Genomic DNA, 15,612 nt, shown 5'->3' with positions numbered 1-15,612 from the left:
CTTCTGTGTATAAAGTCCTGCCCTCTTTGCTAGGCAGAGATGCAAAGCAAACAGGAGGAGAGCAAAGAGGAAAAAGAAGAGGAAAAGGGAGTGGGGAGAAAGCAACTTGCTCTTTTTGCCCTTTGTCCTTGAGTGCTTCCAGCCTAACAGGTGAAACTGGACACACACACTTGAAACAGTCCTAAAGAAAGAATGCAAGGAATGTATACCAACAAGTACAAACACTATGCAATTATATGGCAACGTATGCATATAAGTGGCCAAAAGGAATGTTGGGAGTAAGTGGTTGAAGGAACTGGAAATCTTTCACCCAGAAAGAAGACTTAGGGAAAAGGGAAGGGTTTACTGTTGAGGAGGAGAAACACACATAACAATTATCTTCCCTTAAGTCACTGAAAAGAGAATTCCTCTGTGCCATCTCCAAAGAACAGAAGTTCTAAACCAATGAGTAGAACTTATTAAAAAACAAAAACAAAAACCAAACCGGACACCATAGAAGAAGAAATTTTCAAACAATTCTTTTTCTGAAAATAGGATGGGTTGCCAGGTGAAATAGCAACCTTATCACTAGAAGTGTTCAAGTTAAGAATAAATTACCACCTGCCAGGGATGTTATAGAAGATATTCCTCCATTGGGTGGGAGGTTAAACTAGATGACATTCTAATGGACACTTTCCATTCTAATATTCCCTGATTCTGTGAATGGAGTTTTATAAGCCCATAGGAGGTCACCTGAGAAGGCTTTCCCCACAAAGTGAATGTTAAGTAGTTTTGAAGGCTAGGACATGCATTGATTAGCAGAAAGGAGGCAAGAGATGGTCAGAACACGAGATGGTCTGAGATGAGGAAGGCTTTACTAGCATGTGTGAAGGCTCAAAAATGGAAGCAAAAACGTAAGGACCAAGACTGGAAAGAGTCTCAAACATTTGAAGCTGCATCTAAAAACCCACCCAAACTGAAGTTTTCTCGCACTCTCTTTCTAGTGGGTTCAAGCTGCCACAGAGCTTTTGGTTCGTGGCTTCTTTCTCTTGTCACTGGGCCACCAAGCCCCACCTAATCTCAAAGACAGTGTTTCTCAATCCAAACTGTGCCTCTATTGAGTAAAATAATCTGAATTCTTTACCTCTGACTGCTCAGTCCTGTTGAGTAGAAACTCCCCAAGGCTCAAGCCAAGTTATGTTTGTAGATTTTTTAAAATAAGGGGAATTTATATAGGGCCTACTACACAAAGGTGCTGGGCTAAGTGTTACAAATAGGCACTGTTATTATCCCATTTTACAGTTGAGGAAACTGAGGCAAATGGAGGTTAAATGGTATGTGCAGAGTCACATAGCCAGTAAGCATCTAAGATAAAATATGAACTCAGGTCTTCCTGACTCCAGGCCCAGCACCCTATCAACTGTGCCAGCTAGCTGCCTCTCAAAGGTAAGGATCTTTAGTAGTAAGAGATTTACAAACTGCTAAAATAAAATTTGCCAGAGATCAGTGGTTGGAAAACACTGTTCTATTCACCTGAGAAAAATGTTAGATCTTTTAAAATAAATAAATAAATGACAAAGAAAGAACAAAATATCAAACAATTTAAGTAGATTGATTAGAGGGAGGGAGGGCAGGAGAAAAAGACATCCATTCAAATATAAGCAAACAAAACAATGTCTGCCTTCAAGAAGCTTATATTCTAAAGGGAAATACATAAACGGGTACAGGCATTTTATCTTAAGTGGCAGCTGACACAATCTTCTAGGGCTGATCTGACCCTGTCTCTACATCTCTGATCCCTTTTCTCAATCCTGCCTTGACCACACTCCCTAACTTGCAAAGCGGGCTGTTCCTTAGCCTTTGGTTCCATGAGCATCTAACTAAGCCTAGCCCTACTATCTGGTCAGCTGCTAGGATCCCTGGAGATGGTCCCAGATATAGCTGCCCCTAGCCAACTCCTAAAACTAACTCCTTTTCATTTCTGACTTCAAAACTCTGACCCACTATTATCCCTCCCACCAAGTCCCCACTTGCAGTGAGTTTGCCTCTCCTTCTCACTCCACATGCAGAGTGGGCAGACTTAACACCAGCTGAGTCCAATTAGCATTTCACACCTGTCCTGGCCCAGCTACCAGCTCCACTCTTTCCCTAGCCTCACAATTGTGTAGTGCAAGATTTAGACTTCCAGTAATAACATCGTTGAAATGCCAATAAAGGAAGGATCCTTTCATCACACAGTGCTTGAGGAAAAGTGATCAGGTTTGATGATTGGAGTGACCACAGTTCTGAAGACAAGCAACCACTGTGTGAAGGCAAATGACAAAGACCTAAAACTGACAGAAGGACAAGAAGGCAGGAAAGCTGAAGCTGATGTGTGCCCCAAGATGGTTTCCTTGGAGGTAGAAAAGAACTGATAGGTCAAGTTCTTCCCCCTGCCCCAAACAGCAAGCTTCTTGAACTAAGTAGCCCATGAGATACCTAGAGGCAGCTAGGTAAAGAGAATTCTGAATTTAGATTCAGTCAATAAGAATTTATTACGTGCCGAGTATCTTCCAGTCACTAAAATAATAAACTTTGGAGTCAGGAAAAAACCTCACTTCAAATCCAGCTTCCAGCTTACTTAACTAGCTTTGTGACCCTGGGTAAGTCATATAACCTCAGTGACTTCATCTACAAAATGGGAAGAACAGTAGCACCTGTCCTCCATGGTATTTGTAAAGTGTTTTGAAAGCCTTAAAGGCTGCTCTGTAAATGCTAGCTACTGCTGTAATTCCCCTCTCGAGTATTAAAGTCTGGAGTACCCTAAATGTGCTCTGGGCTCCTTCAGTAATACCTCAGGGATCACTGAATACCTGGCTGATATATCGATCAAATACTGGGAACCCAGATATCCACAAACAACAGGTCTCCATTTTCAAGTCAGGGCTATTTGCTCATCAGTCCTCTTGAATTGTAGATTGAAGAGCAGTTACACAGAGGGTGCTTTGCTCAGAAAGACCAGGCCCTCCCCCATTTGGGGGAGTAAAGGCCCATGACAGGAGTGAGGACAGGGTGAGAGTCGTTTTAACCTCTGTCTTTCCCCACTCTCCGATCAGATCTGAAAGGTGTGGTGTCTGCAAAGAATGACATCCGAGTGGAGATTGTCCACAAGGAGCCTGCCTCGGGGAGAGATGCTGAGGAGCACCCCACCATCAAGCAGCTGATGGTAAAAATGTTGTCTCTTGCTCCCTGCTCATCCCCACATCTACTAATTCCTCAAGGTTCTGGGCATGAGGGATGTAGTAGTTAGCAGTTCAAGTCAAGAAGTAGAAAACACATCCCACCCCACCTGCTTTTTTAACCAATCAGGGAAAATCACCACAAGGCCAGAGATAGCAGCAGGTCCAGGGGCTCAGCCCAAGGTCACTTCTGTACTCTTCCCCTCTTTTCTCTGCAAAGGCAACCCCAGGGGAAAAAAAGTAATTCTTTCACAGACCTCTAAGAAAATACCCAACTGCCCCCTGAGCAAGGAGAGGACAAGCCCAGATTTCAGTGGTAACTCCATGTTTCCCTGGATAAGTGCTGGGACTGGCAGGAAAATCCACAGATGGCTCCTTCCATGAGGGCTATTCCTTGGTATCCCTAGGGATGTGGACAAGGCCAGCTTCCCATTCTGATAGCCTCCCGCTTGAGCTCCCCACCTTCAGGACACCACTACATTCTCTAGGAAGGTCAATGGATATTCTCTGGCAATGGGGAAGTGATGAGAAGCCCACATCCAAACTGACACCATTGTGTCTTTCCTTCCCCACACCCACCCTCACGTGGTCTCCTGACCAAGGAAGGACATCTTTGAAGGATTTTCTGTGGGTGAGAGAACAGGAAGGATCCCAGAATAAAATGAGAATCAGAGTGATCCTAGAAGAGAGGAAAGGGCAGAGTGGGAGGGGGATGAGGCCCCTCCCTAAGACTTTAAGAAGAGACTCATTAAAGGGAGGGGTGGGGAGCAGGAAAAAGGCCCAGTTCATGTAATAGGCCAGGACTTTGGACAAACATCACAAGTGAGAAATGTGAGAAACAGGAAATGATGTGTCCTGCCAGGGCATGCGTCATGGTGGTTGTAAGTTCAATATAACAAAAGCATATGGAGCATCTACTGTTAACGTCATGGGCACAAACACAAGTTTATCATTAATCTTATGCCTAATTATTCTCTGTCTTCTGCCGGATAAAGCTTATATTCATAAATCTCTGGCATTGCTTTAGAAAAAGCTTATCATGTACTCACTAGGGCAGCGCCTCTTGATTCATAGCCAATATTTGGTTTTCCTGTAATTGGAAAGCAAACCCCCCAAGGCCCAAACCAGGGCAAGTAGAATCTTAGCAGCCCCGTTGCCCTCTATCTCTTCTCCCAGCATGGGACTGAAAAGTAAAAATAATAAAGTCTGAGATTTCATCCAAGCTTCTCTGCCCTTCAGTGAAAGTAACTGAGAAAAGCACCATCTTCAACATGCCTGGGAAAATACCCCCTGGGAAAAATGGGAATGTTGTCTCATCTCCCTTTCACTGAAAATCCTCCATTGCAGATGGACAGAGGGGAATTCCAGCAGGACTCAGTTCTGAAACAACTGGAGGTGCTCAAGGAGGAGGAGAAGGAATTTCAGAACCTAAAGGTAAAAAGCAAAGCCCTGAGGGTTGTTGTGGGAATTTACAGAGCAAGGCAATAATATTAGAGATGGACTCCAGGTTCCAACATTCAGCTGATGCAACCCCTCAACATCCAAGGTGAGCCCAAGAGACCCCCAATGATCATTGGGCAAGAAAGATAGCAGAAGGTCATCCTAGGACAAGCCCCCACTCAAGTGATACCACCATCTCCTAACACACACTAAGACAGCTTGAAGTGTCAGGGCTCCTCGCTGCAACTCTGGGGGATGGTCTTATTTTTCAGAGTATTCAGGATGATTTTTCAATTTGAATATTACTCATATAATTAAGTTCAACGAGCATTTGTTAAGCCCAAACTGCTCACAAAACAGCTGTGCCAATGTGTTTTATGACTTTGGTGCCCTAGACTCCAGAGCCCCTTCAATCAGTCCCTTCCTCATAGTGTCTCCAAACCTCCAGAACCCCTTGAAAACCTGCCCCTCTCCTCTTTGAACTCCTATCCTCTGATCAATCACTTTGGGCTAATGAAGCAATTAAAAAGGCCAGGTTGGGTTCTCTCCAGCCCAGCACAATCATGTTTTCCTTCTTCCCTGTCTAGGACCCCACCAATGGCTACTACAGCGTCAACACCTTCAAGGAACACCACTCCACTCCCACCATCTCCCTCTCCAGCTGCCAGCCTGACCTACGCCCTGCCGGAAAACAACGAGTCCCCACAGGGATGTCCTTCACCAACATCTACAGCACCCTGAGTGGTCAGAGTCGACTCTACGACTATGGGCAGAGATTTGTGCTGGGCATGGGCAGTTCATCCATTGAGTTGTGTGAGCGTGAGTTCCAGAGAGGATCCCTCAGCGACAGCAGCTCCTTCCTGGACACGCAGTGTGACAGCAGCGTTAGCAGCAGCGGCAAGCAGGACGGCTACGTGCAGTTTGACAAGGCCAGCAAGGCCTCTGCCTCTTCTTCTCACCACTCCCAGTCCTCCTCCCAGAACTCGGACCCCAGCCGACCTCTGCAGCGGAGGATGCAGACTCACGTGTGAAGGACCCAGATCCATGGGAAAGGGATTGGAGAGGGAGAATAGGGCACCATGATGTCCAAGGGGACTGTGGATACTGTGGCGGGGACCCCAGGACTAGCTGATCCATAGGACAGCATCATGCCCCCACCACCATCCCACTTCAAAGCTCTGATCAAGCACAAATCTCTCTCCTTGACCATGGCATGGGAAATATGGACAAAGAATGTAGCTGAGGGCATAGAACCCAATGCTGGACAACCTCCTGCCCCTGGCCCATTTCCCAGGGACCCCAGCTCTGCTGCCTTCCCTTCCCACAAGTACTGGTAGCAGCTACCACTTTGCTTTAATGAAACTGCTATCCATTCTTGGGGCTCTATCCCCCAGGTACCCATATTTCTCCACTTTGTTCCTGTGCCCCTCTGCAATCTTGGGGAAATTGGGAATCTCTTCCTAACACTGTCACTCTAGGCACCCCATATCTTTCCCTGATGTTCATAGCTACTACTTTGGAGACTGGGAAGCCAATAGCAGCCCTGAGTGGGATGCGCTCCCCCAATCAACTTGGTAGGGACAACACCCCCCCCCATTTCTGTTTGGTGTTTTGTGTCCATATTATTGCAATTCTGTCTTTGGACTCAACATCCCTGGATTCTGAATTAGGGGCTGATCCCCTGACTTGGAGGCTAATGGCACTGAGAAGGAGGAAGATGAGGGAGAATTTCTGCACTGAAAGTAGCCCCTGCCAAAACCCACCCCCTCCTTCTGTAACACAGAACCTCTCTGCGCTCCCCATTGCTTTGTGTACCCCCATAGCACAACTGGAGTTAATATAAGAGGTGTGAGAGCTTCTCTGGTCAGGATTCTTTCACTGGAAAGGTATTGTGAAAATGAATACATGATTCCAAAAGGAATTGATTTGGGGAAAGAGTCAAGGTAGTGAGTGAGTAGACAGAAAGATCTGGGCATGGAATATTCCTTAGTCTCTTCCACTCTATAGGACAGCAGTACAGTCTGACTCTCACCCCACTTGGTTCAGGGGGATAGTCCATTGCTCATTCTCCATTCTTCCCAAGATCCTCAGTAGCTGATCCAGGAGAAGCAATGCCAATGCTGAACCAGTCCATGTCCTTCTACCCTGCATACATCTCTGTTGTACCTTTGCAGTCAGGGGCAGTGGAGCTAGGGAAAGAAGAGAACGGCAGCCTCACAAAAACATGAGATAGCTCAGAGAAACAGGGACAGTTCTGGGATCCAACAGAGGAAGCCCGCTGTCCTCTTCCAGATAGTGGAACACCCAGTATCCTGGTCCCTATGCCTTCATTTCAGGCACAGTACTGAGGGAATAGAAGGCAACAGAAAGAACAGTTAACATGCCAGACATTGTGCTAAGTGCTGAGGATGTAAAGGAAAGCAAAAGACATCCCATATCTCAAGGAGTCTGCACCCCAATGGGGATTATGTTCACTTATGTTCAAACAAGATGAACAGGAAATAATCCACAGAGGGGAGGCACTAGAACTAAAAGGAATTGGGAAAGACTTTCCTTAGAAAGGGAGATTTTATCTAGGACCTGATGACAGACTCAAGGCAGACCTAAAGGGAGAGATAAAGCCCACTTGAGGGAAAAAGACAACAGAGAAGGTAAAGGCCCGGAGGGACTGTGGAGAAGCCAGTGAAGCTGAGCTGTCCAGCTCCTCTGGGCTACGTCAATCACCTTTCCCAGCAGTCTCAAGATCTGTTTGCCCAAGGCTAAATGTCTTCTTCTGTAAACCCTACAAAAGATTGGAGAGAGAATATTATTTGAGCCTTATTTATATCTCCCAACCAAGTTAGTGTGAAACACGAAGGTGGGAAAGAGAAGAGCTAAAGAGAAAGGGGGGAGGTGTGGGCAGTGGGCAGCCCTTCAACATTCTTCCAGAGGACCTCCCATATCCATGTTCCTCCCATATTCCATGTGGATGGAAGCCCTGAAGTCACACATTCCAATATAGGATGAACAAGGAGCATGCCTCCCCTCCTAAGCCACTCTGTCTCAGCTGGTAGTTGAAGGAATGATGCATAAAGGTTGAGTCTCCTTATGACCTCCAAAAGACAAGTCTGTCAGGAAATTAGGGTCTGCAACTACCACCCCCGCCCCACCATGGCTACAGTAGGGTCTTGCTGCTAACCTAGAACCTCATCACTGGGTTCAAGGTGCTAGAGAGGTGTTAAGCTCCCTCTTCCCAGGCTTGCCACCAATATAGTATGTTTGTGGCTATTCCTACCATTTCTTTGTGTTTCCTAGAAGAGGAGGTTACAACTCTTCCATAAATGTCAAATCTCTTTGCCGCCTGGGCTTGAAGCTGGCTGTATTTGAAGAAGTATAGTGAAGCCATAGGGATAGATGATGCCTCTGAGCTCCCTGAGTGAAGAAAGACATAGAGGCAGGTAGGGAAGAGTGCTCAATTCAGATTCTGATAGATCTGGAGGTTTCCTTCTGCTTTCTACTTCAGATCTATCTTGGTCTTCTCCAAAGCCCCTAACCATTGCCACTCCCTTACCTGGCTTCTAGGGCTACTCTGCTCCATCCCCCACCACCACTACCAAATAGTACCAAATACCTTCCTTAGTTCAGAAGAGACAAAGTCTGGAACTTCTTTAAAGGCTTAGAAACTAAGAGAAATTAAAATATCTTATACAAACATAGAATTGATAAGTTTAGATATCTTATCCTAAGATGACTTCAGTCTAAACACATAGAGGAACATAAATGTCACAGCCTAAGGAATACACCTAACTCCGTTTCCTATTTCTTGCCTCAACTCTGTCTGAGAAATCTTTGATTGAGGCTGACCCCTGCCTATCTGGCTCCCAAAGAGTCTTCCCCTGGATCTTCAAGGGGTCCTGCAATGATCCTGTAAACACCTTCATTGTCTTTCTCCTAGAGGTTTCTATGGCTCCTGTAATCAATCAATCAATATTTATTGAGCATGTGCTGTATGCCAGGCATTATTTGAGACACTGGAGATACAAAGACAAAAAAAATAAAATAAAACAGCCCCTGCCTTCAAGGAGCTTATATTATACGAAGGGAGACAATATGTATATAAATAAACATATAAAGTAAATGTAAAATTAAAGACAAGTTAAATTTAGGGAGTGGGCACTAGCAATGGGACAAGGAGGGAGTGTTAAATGGAAGATATCACTATAGCAAAGTTTTGAAGAAAATATGGTATTCTAAGAGGTAAGAGATGGGAGCTCATTCCAGGCAAGGAGGACAGTCAACACAAAGGCACAAAAAGAGGGTTATGTGTAAGGAATAGGAAGAAAAAAGCTTGGCTGGACCATACTGTGCAGAAAGGGGAAGTTTGGAAAAGTAGATTGAAGATAGGCTGTGGAAGGCTTTACAAGCTAAAAAGAGGAGCTTAAATCTGATCCATGAGGCAATGGGTAGTCATTGGAGTTTATTGAATAAAAAGGTGACATAGTTAGACTTGTACTTTTTAAAAAATAATCAGTTGAACAACTAAGTGGAGTGTGGTTGGGGAGTTGAGAAACTTGAGATAGGGAGAGATCAATTAGAATACCACTGCAATAGTCCAAGAGAGAGGTGATACGGATCTGTATGACAGTGGTGGCTGAGTACGTAAGGGGAAGGGGCCAGATGTAAGAGATATGATGGCAGTAGAAATGGTAAGATACGGCAACTGATTGGCTATGTGGAGTGAGGGAAACTGAGGAATCTTCAAACCTAGGTAACTATAAGGGTGATGATGAATGACAAAAATAGAGAAATTTAGAAAAGGGATGGTTTGAGAGGGAAAGACACTGAGTTCTGTCTGGACATATCGAGTTTGAAATGCCAACAGAATATCCAGTTTGTAATATCCAATAGCAACTGGAGGTGAATAACTTAAGATCAAGAGAGCAATTATATCAAAGTATATAGATTTGGGAGCCATCTGTGAGAACTGACGAAGTCACCAATTGAGAGAATGCGGAGAAAGAATAGACCTAGTACAGAGTCTTGGGCCACCTTCACATTAAGGAGTTTTACTGTATGTGAAGAACATGCAAGAGAGACTGAGGAGAAACTTTCAGACAGGAAGGAAAACCTTGTGATGAAAACCTGGAGAGGGAGAGAATTTTCTGGGAAGAAAGGATGATCAACAGCATCAAATGCTGTTGAAAGAAAGATGAAGGCTGAGAAAAGGTCATCAGATTTAGATCCAGTGTAGATAAGGTTGGAAGCCAGATTGCAGAGGGCTGAGAAGTAAATGAGAAGACAGGAAATGGAAGCCATGTGTGTAGAGAACTTTTTGTAGAAGTTTGGCAATAAAAGGGAAGAGAAAAGATAGTTTGTGGGGATGGTAGGACCAAAGTGACTTTTTTCAGGATGGAAGAGATCTGGGCATTTTGCTATTTAGGAGTCCCTATTATTGACTTTGATCCACTTTTTCTGTCCAGAATTTATATGGAGCATTCTGTCCAGGCTAGTTCTACTTTTAAGTAAAGTTAGACTTAAATTATTGTTATTATTTCTTCTTCTTCCTCTTCTTCTTCTTCTTCTTCCTCTTCTTCTTCCTCTTCTTCTTCCTCTTCTTCCTCTTCTTCTTCCTCTTCTCCCTCTTCTTCTTCCTCTTCTTCTTCTTCTTCCTCTTCTTCCTCCTCTGCTTCCTCTGCTTCCTCTTCTTCCTCTTCTTCCTCTTCTTCTTCTTCTTCTTCTTCTCCTTCTTCTTCTTCTTCTTCTTCTTCTTCTTCTTCTTCTTCACAATATAATTATAGTGGAATGAGCCCTGAACTTAAAATACAAGGACCTAGGTTTGATTCCTGGTTCTGCTACTGACTAACTATTGACCTCGATAACCTCTCAGCTTCTCACAGTTTCCTCATCAGGGACCAAGTAACCTTTGAAGTCTCTTCACTTCTAAATCTATTATCCCAAGTAGAAACTGGTTCTAGACTTTCCATGAGGTCATTAAAATCACTACTAGTACATTTGAGTCCATATGCCAATATTCAAAACCAACTGGACTTTTTCCCCTGTTTTAAGAATGACCCTCTCATTGGTACATTCCATTAAGCTCTGGTTTTGATCCACAATACACTGCTCAGAGTCGAGATTGTTAGAAGAGACACATTCTTAACTCAATGAGCATTCATACCTTTCCTGGCCCAAGTCAATTTCTCTTTAATGACTCCTCAAGGGTTCTCTCTCCAAAAGAGATCTTCAAGTTTTCCAGTATCTCATATACTTTATATAGTAATAGTGGAGATGAGGATGCACACATAAACAATAAGGGTGTAGTTTCCTCAACAAGGTCCTACACAAAAACATCACTTTGTGCCCATCCACTTCAATCTCTTAGAGATTACTTGGGTACTATTTAGGATAATAAGAGAAACTATCAAAAATTCTCACTTTCCCTTAGGATATCCAGAAGTACTGTGCCCCTTATCACACAGTTTGTGATATTTTCCCTATATGAAACAGAATTGACTTTTCAAGGTACTTTCCCAAATTCTTTCTAAGCATTATGCCTTCAGTCAGAGTTGCTGCCCTAGGTAGATGGAAAGTGATGTTTTGTTTTGTGGAGAGTAAGACAAGCAATAAATTTCTTTTCTAGCTAAGCCCACACGTAAAAGTGTCTTTTCTATAGAAGTAAGCTATTTATTAATATATAGCATAAATATTTAGCTCACCTAATCATCTATATTTTTGTTAAAATTAAGCTAAAATGCCATTTGGAGTAAGATGTAAGGAAATATCAGTTCTGAGGTATACACTGGTACCTTTTCTCTACTATTCACTTAACTATATCAGATTTCATCAATATGTTTTTTCCAAATGCATTAATTTATTTGTTTTCAGTTTTCAACATTCACTTCCATAAGTTTTAAATTTTCTCCCCCACCCTCGCCCCTCCCTCCTGAAGCTGGCATGCAGTCTTATATGAGCTCTACACATACATTCTTATTAAGCACATTTTCACATTAGAGATGTTGTATAAAAGAATTACAGTGAATGGGAAAAACCATGAGGAAAACAAAATATAACAAAAGAGAAAATAGTCTGCTTCATTCTGTGTTCCAACTCCATAATTTTTTCTCTGGATGTGGATGGCATTATACTCATGAGTCCTTTGGAAATGTTTTAGGTCTCATCAGTATATTTTTAAAGCCTTTAAATTGTCTTAAGTTGCTTGTTGGAATTAAGGCAACCTCTTGAAACTTGGGACAGTAAAATCGCCTGACAAGAAAGAACCACTAATAGCATAGTACCCTCTTTTGCCTGGTGCTCTTTTCTCCTTAAATATCTAGTTTCTGATAAGTCTTCAAATTCTTTTCCTTATAATCATATTTTTCCATCTTTCCAAAGGTTTGAAACAGAAATTTGAGAAAATGTTACATTATCCTTTTTTCTAGTCGGCATAGGCATAGCTAAAGAACTAAATTATTAATGCAGGGAACATCTACTTGCTTCCCTTTCTACTTGCTAACTTTCACTTTTCCTCATCCTTTCTAAGGACTGTCTTTAGCAGACAATGAAAGCTTTCACTGCTGCAGACCCTGTAATTTGATAGACTCACTTAAAAAGTCATCTACTTAAACAGAATTTCCTTACATACACCTTTTGGTCCTTTCCTCCTTTTTTAAGCCATTTAAAGATAGATCATAAGTCATAGAATTTTGTACATTCAGTCTATGTCTGTCTTTGCATTCTTGCTTCTGTGTTCCCATACTCTCTCCTCTGAAACAACGAACCCAAAGAATTCACATGGTTTCTCTCCCTAAGGGAGGAGGGTATGAAAACGTCCAACCCTGAGACTAGAATCTTGAGTTTCCAAAAGGAAAGAGGTAAGGGAATATAGTCAGGAAAGTCAAAGTTGATTCTCAGCCTTGCTTAACCTGAGGTTTACCTAATACCCTCCACAACCCCCATATATGTTGTCACTTCTGCCACCACTACCACACCAGGATCCCAGGGGTGGCTCAGATTCCCTTAGTTATTGTGACCTTGAGATAAACTAACTTCTCCCAGAAGTCAATCAAACAAAGTTAGTTTTTTAAAAGAAGTTTCTAAAGTAAATTAAAACAAAACAAAATAAAAAAGCAAAGGATCAAGAGCTGTAGATCTGGACCACATTCCTATTCTTGAATAGCCTTGCCTTCTCCCTAAAAAATCCCATTTTTCAGTTTCTTAAGGATTTCTCTTCTTATTCCAGCCATCAAAGTTCTCCATCAAAGGGAGAATTTGAAGTAAGAGTTCCTCATGTACCAGTCACTTAGAAAATAGTATGTCTGAAAGGTATTTCCTAAGGGATACATTAAGACATGAATAAAAACAACATGCCTAGGCAACATTTCTTCTCTCCTAGAGAAAAGGGCTGTTTCACCAGAGGAGGTGACATACAATTGAAGATATCCTTTTCTACCAACTACATTGTCTCAACACACACACACACACACACACACACACACACACACACACACACACACACACACACACACACACACGGTAACCTAGGGGAAATTTCTTAGAATAGGCTTGGATTTTGCACTAATCCTTTGGAAGGGAGAGATAAAGCAGTCTCTAGGCTCAAGTTTAGATCACCACCCAGACGACTCTAACTGAAATCAGAGGTTTAACTTCTGGGAAGGTATAGGAGAGAAGCTAGGAGAGAAAGCAGATAGAAGTCAGCTTAGGAGAGTGGCTTCTCCAAGATCTCTGTGGCTCACCCCTCCATTATGTTAGGAGCTTGAGTTCAGTTGACCCCTCTCTACCAACCTTTGAGAACGAAGGTGACTGCAGAGAAATTGAACATGTTTTGATGTGATTCATTCACAAGGATGAGATCACTCAACCTGAAGACCACTCTCTAATTGCACAGGCAGGGGCAGAAGTTCTGGTGGTCTGGGCTGAAGGATCGTCTTCCAAATAAGACAATTAAGAACTTATGAAAATGCTGCCTGAGTGTTTAAATTTAAATTTATGATGCTGCTATTGGAATCAGTGCTGATTGGAGAAAAGCACCAAAGATGAAGCCACCCCCAAACGGACCTGAAACATAAATTTTGGAGAGACTTCTACACACATATTTTAGTTACAAAATGAAGAGAGCTGTCATCTGCCTGCTTCATAGGGGCTACTTTGACTTGGGTAGTACTTAAACCTATGGGAAAAGGAAAAGAGGAGAACCATTTTTTAAAAAGGCAACTGAACCAGTCTAGCTTGTTCCGTTTGCACTTTCCCTAGGCAAACAAGATCCAGAGTAATTGACCCTCAATAAATGTGAATATATTGATTTTCCAATAAGTAGTTAATGTTAATCCATTTAGAAAGTGAAAATGAAGTGTTATAAGACATGTAACTAATGTCTTAATGTATCCCTCAAGAAATGCCTTTCAGACATAGTATTGTCTGACTGCTGGTATATGAGTACTCTTACTCCAAATTCTCTCTGCAATGGAGAACGTTGTTGGATGGAATAAGAAGAGAAATGCTTAAGGAACTGAAAAAGGGGATTTTTTTTTTGAGAGGGGAGGGAAAAGTTATTCAAGAATAGGAATTTTACTACACCTTAGAATGAGAACTTTCCTTGATGATTAGTGGAATTTTAAGTAGGTAGAGGTATTGCAAGAAACTCACTGGGTTGGGTGTTTTGGGGGTTCCTTCAAATTGTTGCACCTCAAGGATAGAATAAGAGGAGAAATTGTTGCAGACCCTACATGAGAACTAACTATGCCTTCTTGGAAAGGAGAGAAGCTTGGCCCTCTCTGGAAGTTTGAAATACCCTATAAGACCTACTTTCCAGAGTTCACAATCCCTTTTCGCTTGTATGAGCTTTGGAATCATGAGAGTATTTCAGTCTCCCAAGGCTACTGTGGTTTCCCTCTTCATTTTCCCCTTCTCATGAACAGATAAATCTCCCAATTGGTTCAGAGAAAGAAATTTTACTTCCCCTGAATGACTTCACTTCAAAGTGATTTTTTTTTTCTTAAATAAAACTGCAGGCAAGAAGCCTAAGGAAATCCCCAGCACTGGACATATCCTGCAACCTCCAAATGCCCCTTATCAAGACAGGTCAGCTGATTGAGCAACAGCTTAACAGGAAACACAACTACAGATACTTAACCACACTTCTAAACTCAACTCATAGAAATGAGACTTTGGGGCATTTATTTTGGTGGAATGCTAAATATAACCAAAAAAAAGAGCATATTATAAGAAGATTTTTTTCCACTTTCATGATTGCGAACTCTTCTCCCACCCTCATCATCACCCCTAATAAGTTTTGGGATTTTTTTATGCTTTGTATGATGCTTTGTCTCTTTTAAAAGCATGAGGCTTCAATGGATGGAGCACTGGACCTAAAATCAGAAAGACACAAGTTTTCACATTAGACATTAGACATTCACAGTTAGTTTCCTCATCTCCAAATAGGATAATAATCACATCTACTTCCTAGGGTTGTGGAAGAATCAAATCGGATATTTGTAAAACATTTTGCAAACCTTAGAAGCACCATACACATTCTAGCTTATTATTATTCTCCAGAAACCCACAGAGGTGTTTCACAGACCTTGGCTTGAAAACATTGCTAGAGAGCAGTCTCATCACCTGATTATCATGGATCATTTCACAGAATCTCAGAGTTAGAAAGGGCTTCTTAGGCTGTCTAGTACAATCACTCTATAACATATCTGAGAAGAAGCCAATCAGCCTGCGTTTGAACACTTACAGTGCGGAGGAATATACTACTCAAGGCCCATACAGTCTTACATAGATCTAATGGGTTGAAAGTTGTGTTTATTTGTTTTCCCTTGCACCAAGCCCATTTCTGCATCTTTGGTGGTCTCACCCATTTTTCCTAGTTCTACCCAGCAGAAGACCAATCCCAACATCCCTTCAAATTTTGGAAAACAAGTCATCATTTGCCCCCAAAGTCAACTCTTCTCCGGAGTGAAAATATTCAACTCTT

The 15,612-nt window shown here is 42.4% G+C and overlaps 2 protein-coding genes across 7 annotated transcripts in view; one reads left to right on the top strand and one right to left on the bottom strand.

Annotated features, from left to right (window-relative positions):
• The window catches only part of KIRREL3 (kirre like nephrin family adhesion molecule 3), a 757,177-nt gene extending 750,681 nt beyond the window's left edge, over nucleotides 1–6,496 (top strand). For both annotated transcript variants that reach the window (XM_072611537.1, XM_072611536.1), the window contains 3 exons: nucleotides 3,075–3,184; nucleotides 4,545–4,631; nucleotides 5,225–6,496. In XM_072611537.1, coding sequence (XP_072467638.1) covers nucleotides 3,075–3,184; nucleotides 4,545–4,631; nucleotides 5,225–5,668 — 641 coding nt within the window. In that variant the 3' untranslated portion in view covers nucleotides 5,669–6,496. The remainder of the gene's footprint in view (nucleotides 1–3,074; nucleotides 3,185–4,544; nucleotides 4,632–5,224) is intronic.
• Nucleotides 6,494–15,612, bottom strand: part of ST3GAL4 (ST3 beta-galactoside alpha-2,3-sialyltransferase 4) — a 118,349-nt gene continuing 109,230 nt past the window's right edge. For 2 of the 5 annotated variants that reach the window (XM_072611545.1, XM_072611538.1), the window contains exons 14-15: nucleotides 7,362–7,419; nucleotides 6,494–6,826 (exon numbers count right to left, since the gene is read on the bottom strand). In XM_072611545.1, the coding sequence (XP_072467646.1) occupies nucleotides 6,666–6,826; nucleotides 7,362–7,419 (219 nt within the window). In that variant the 3' untranslated portion in view covers nucleotides 6,494–6,665. Of the gene's footprint in view, nucleotides 6,827–6,886; nucleotides 6,982–7,191; nucleotides 7,420–7,911; nucleotides 8,049–14,784; nucleotides 15,002–15,612 lie in introns of those variants that run through there. The other 3 variants (XM_072611541.1, XM_072611539.1, XM_072611543.1) reach the window with 3 other exon arrangements.

The sequence above is a fragment of the Notamacropus eugenii genome, chromosome 5, assembly GCF_028372415.1.
Source record: "Notamacropus eugenii isolate mMacEug1 chromosome 5, mMacEug1.pri_v2, whole genome shotgun sequence".
In the NCBI taxonomy this organism is placed as follows: Eukaryota; Metazoa; Chordata; class Mammalia; order Diprotodontia; family Macropodidae; genus Notamacropus; species Notamacropus eugenii.
The sequence above is the reverse complement of the archived record's forward strand: the minus strand, read 5'-3'. Positions and strand labels throughout refer to the sequence as shown.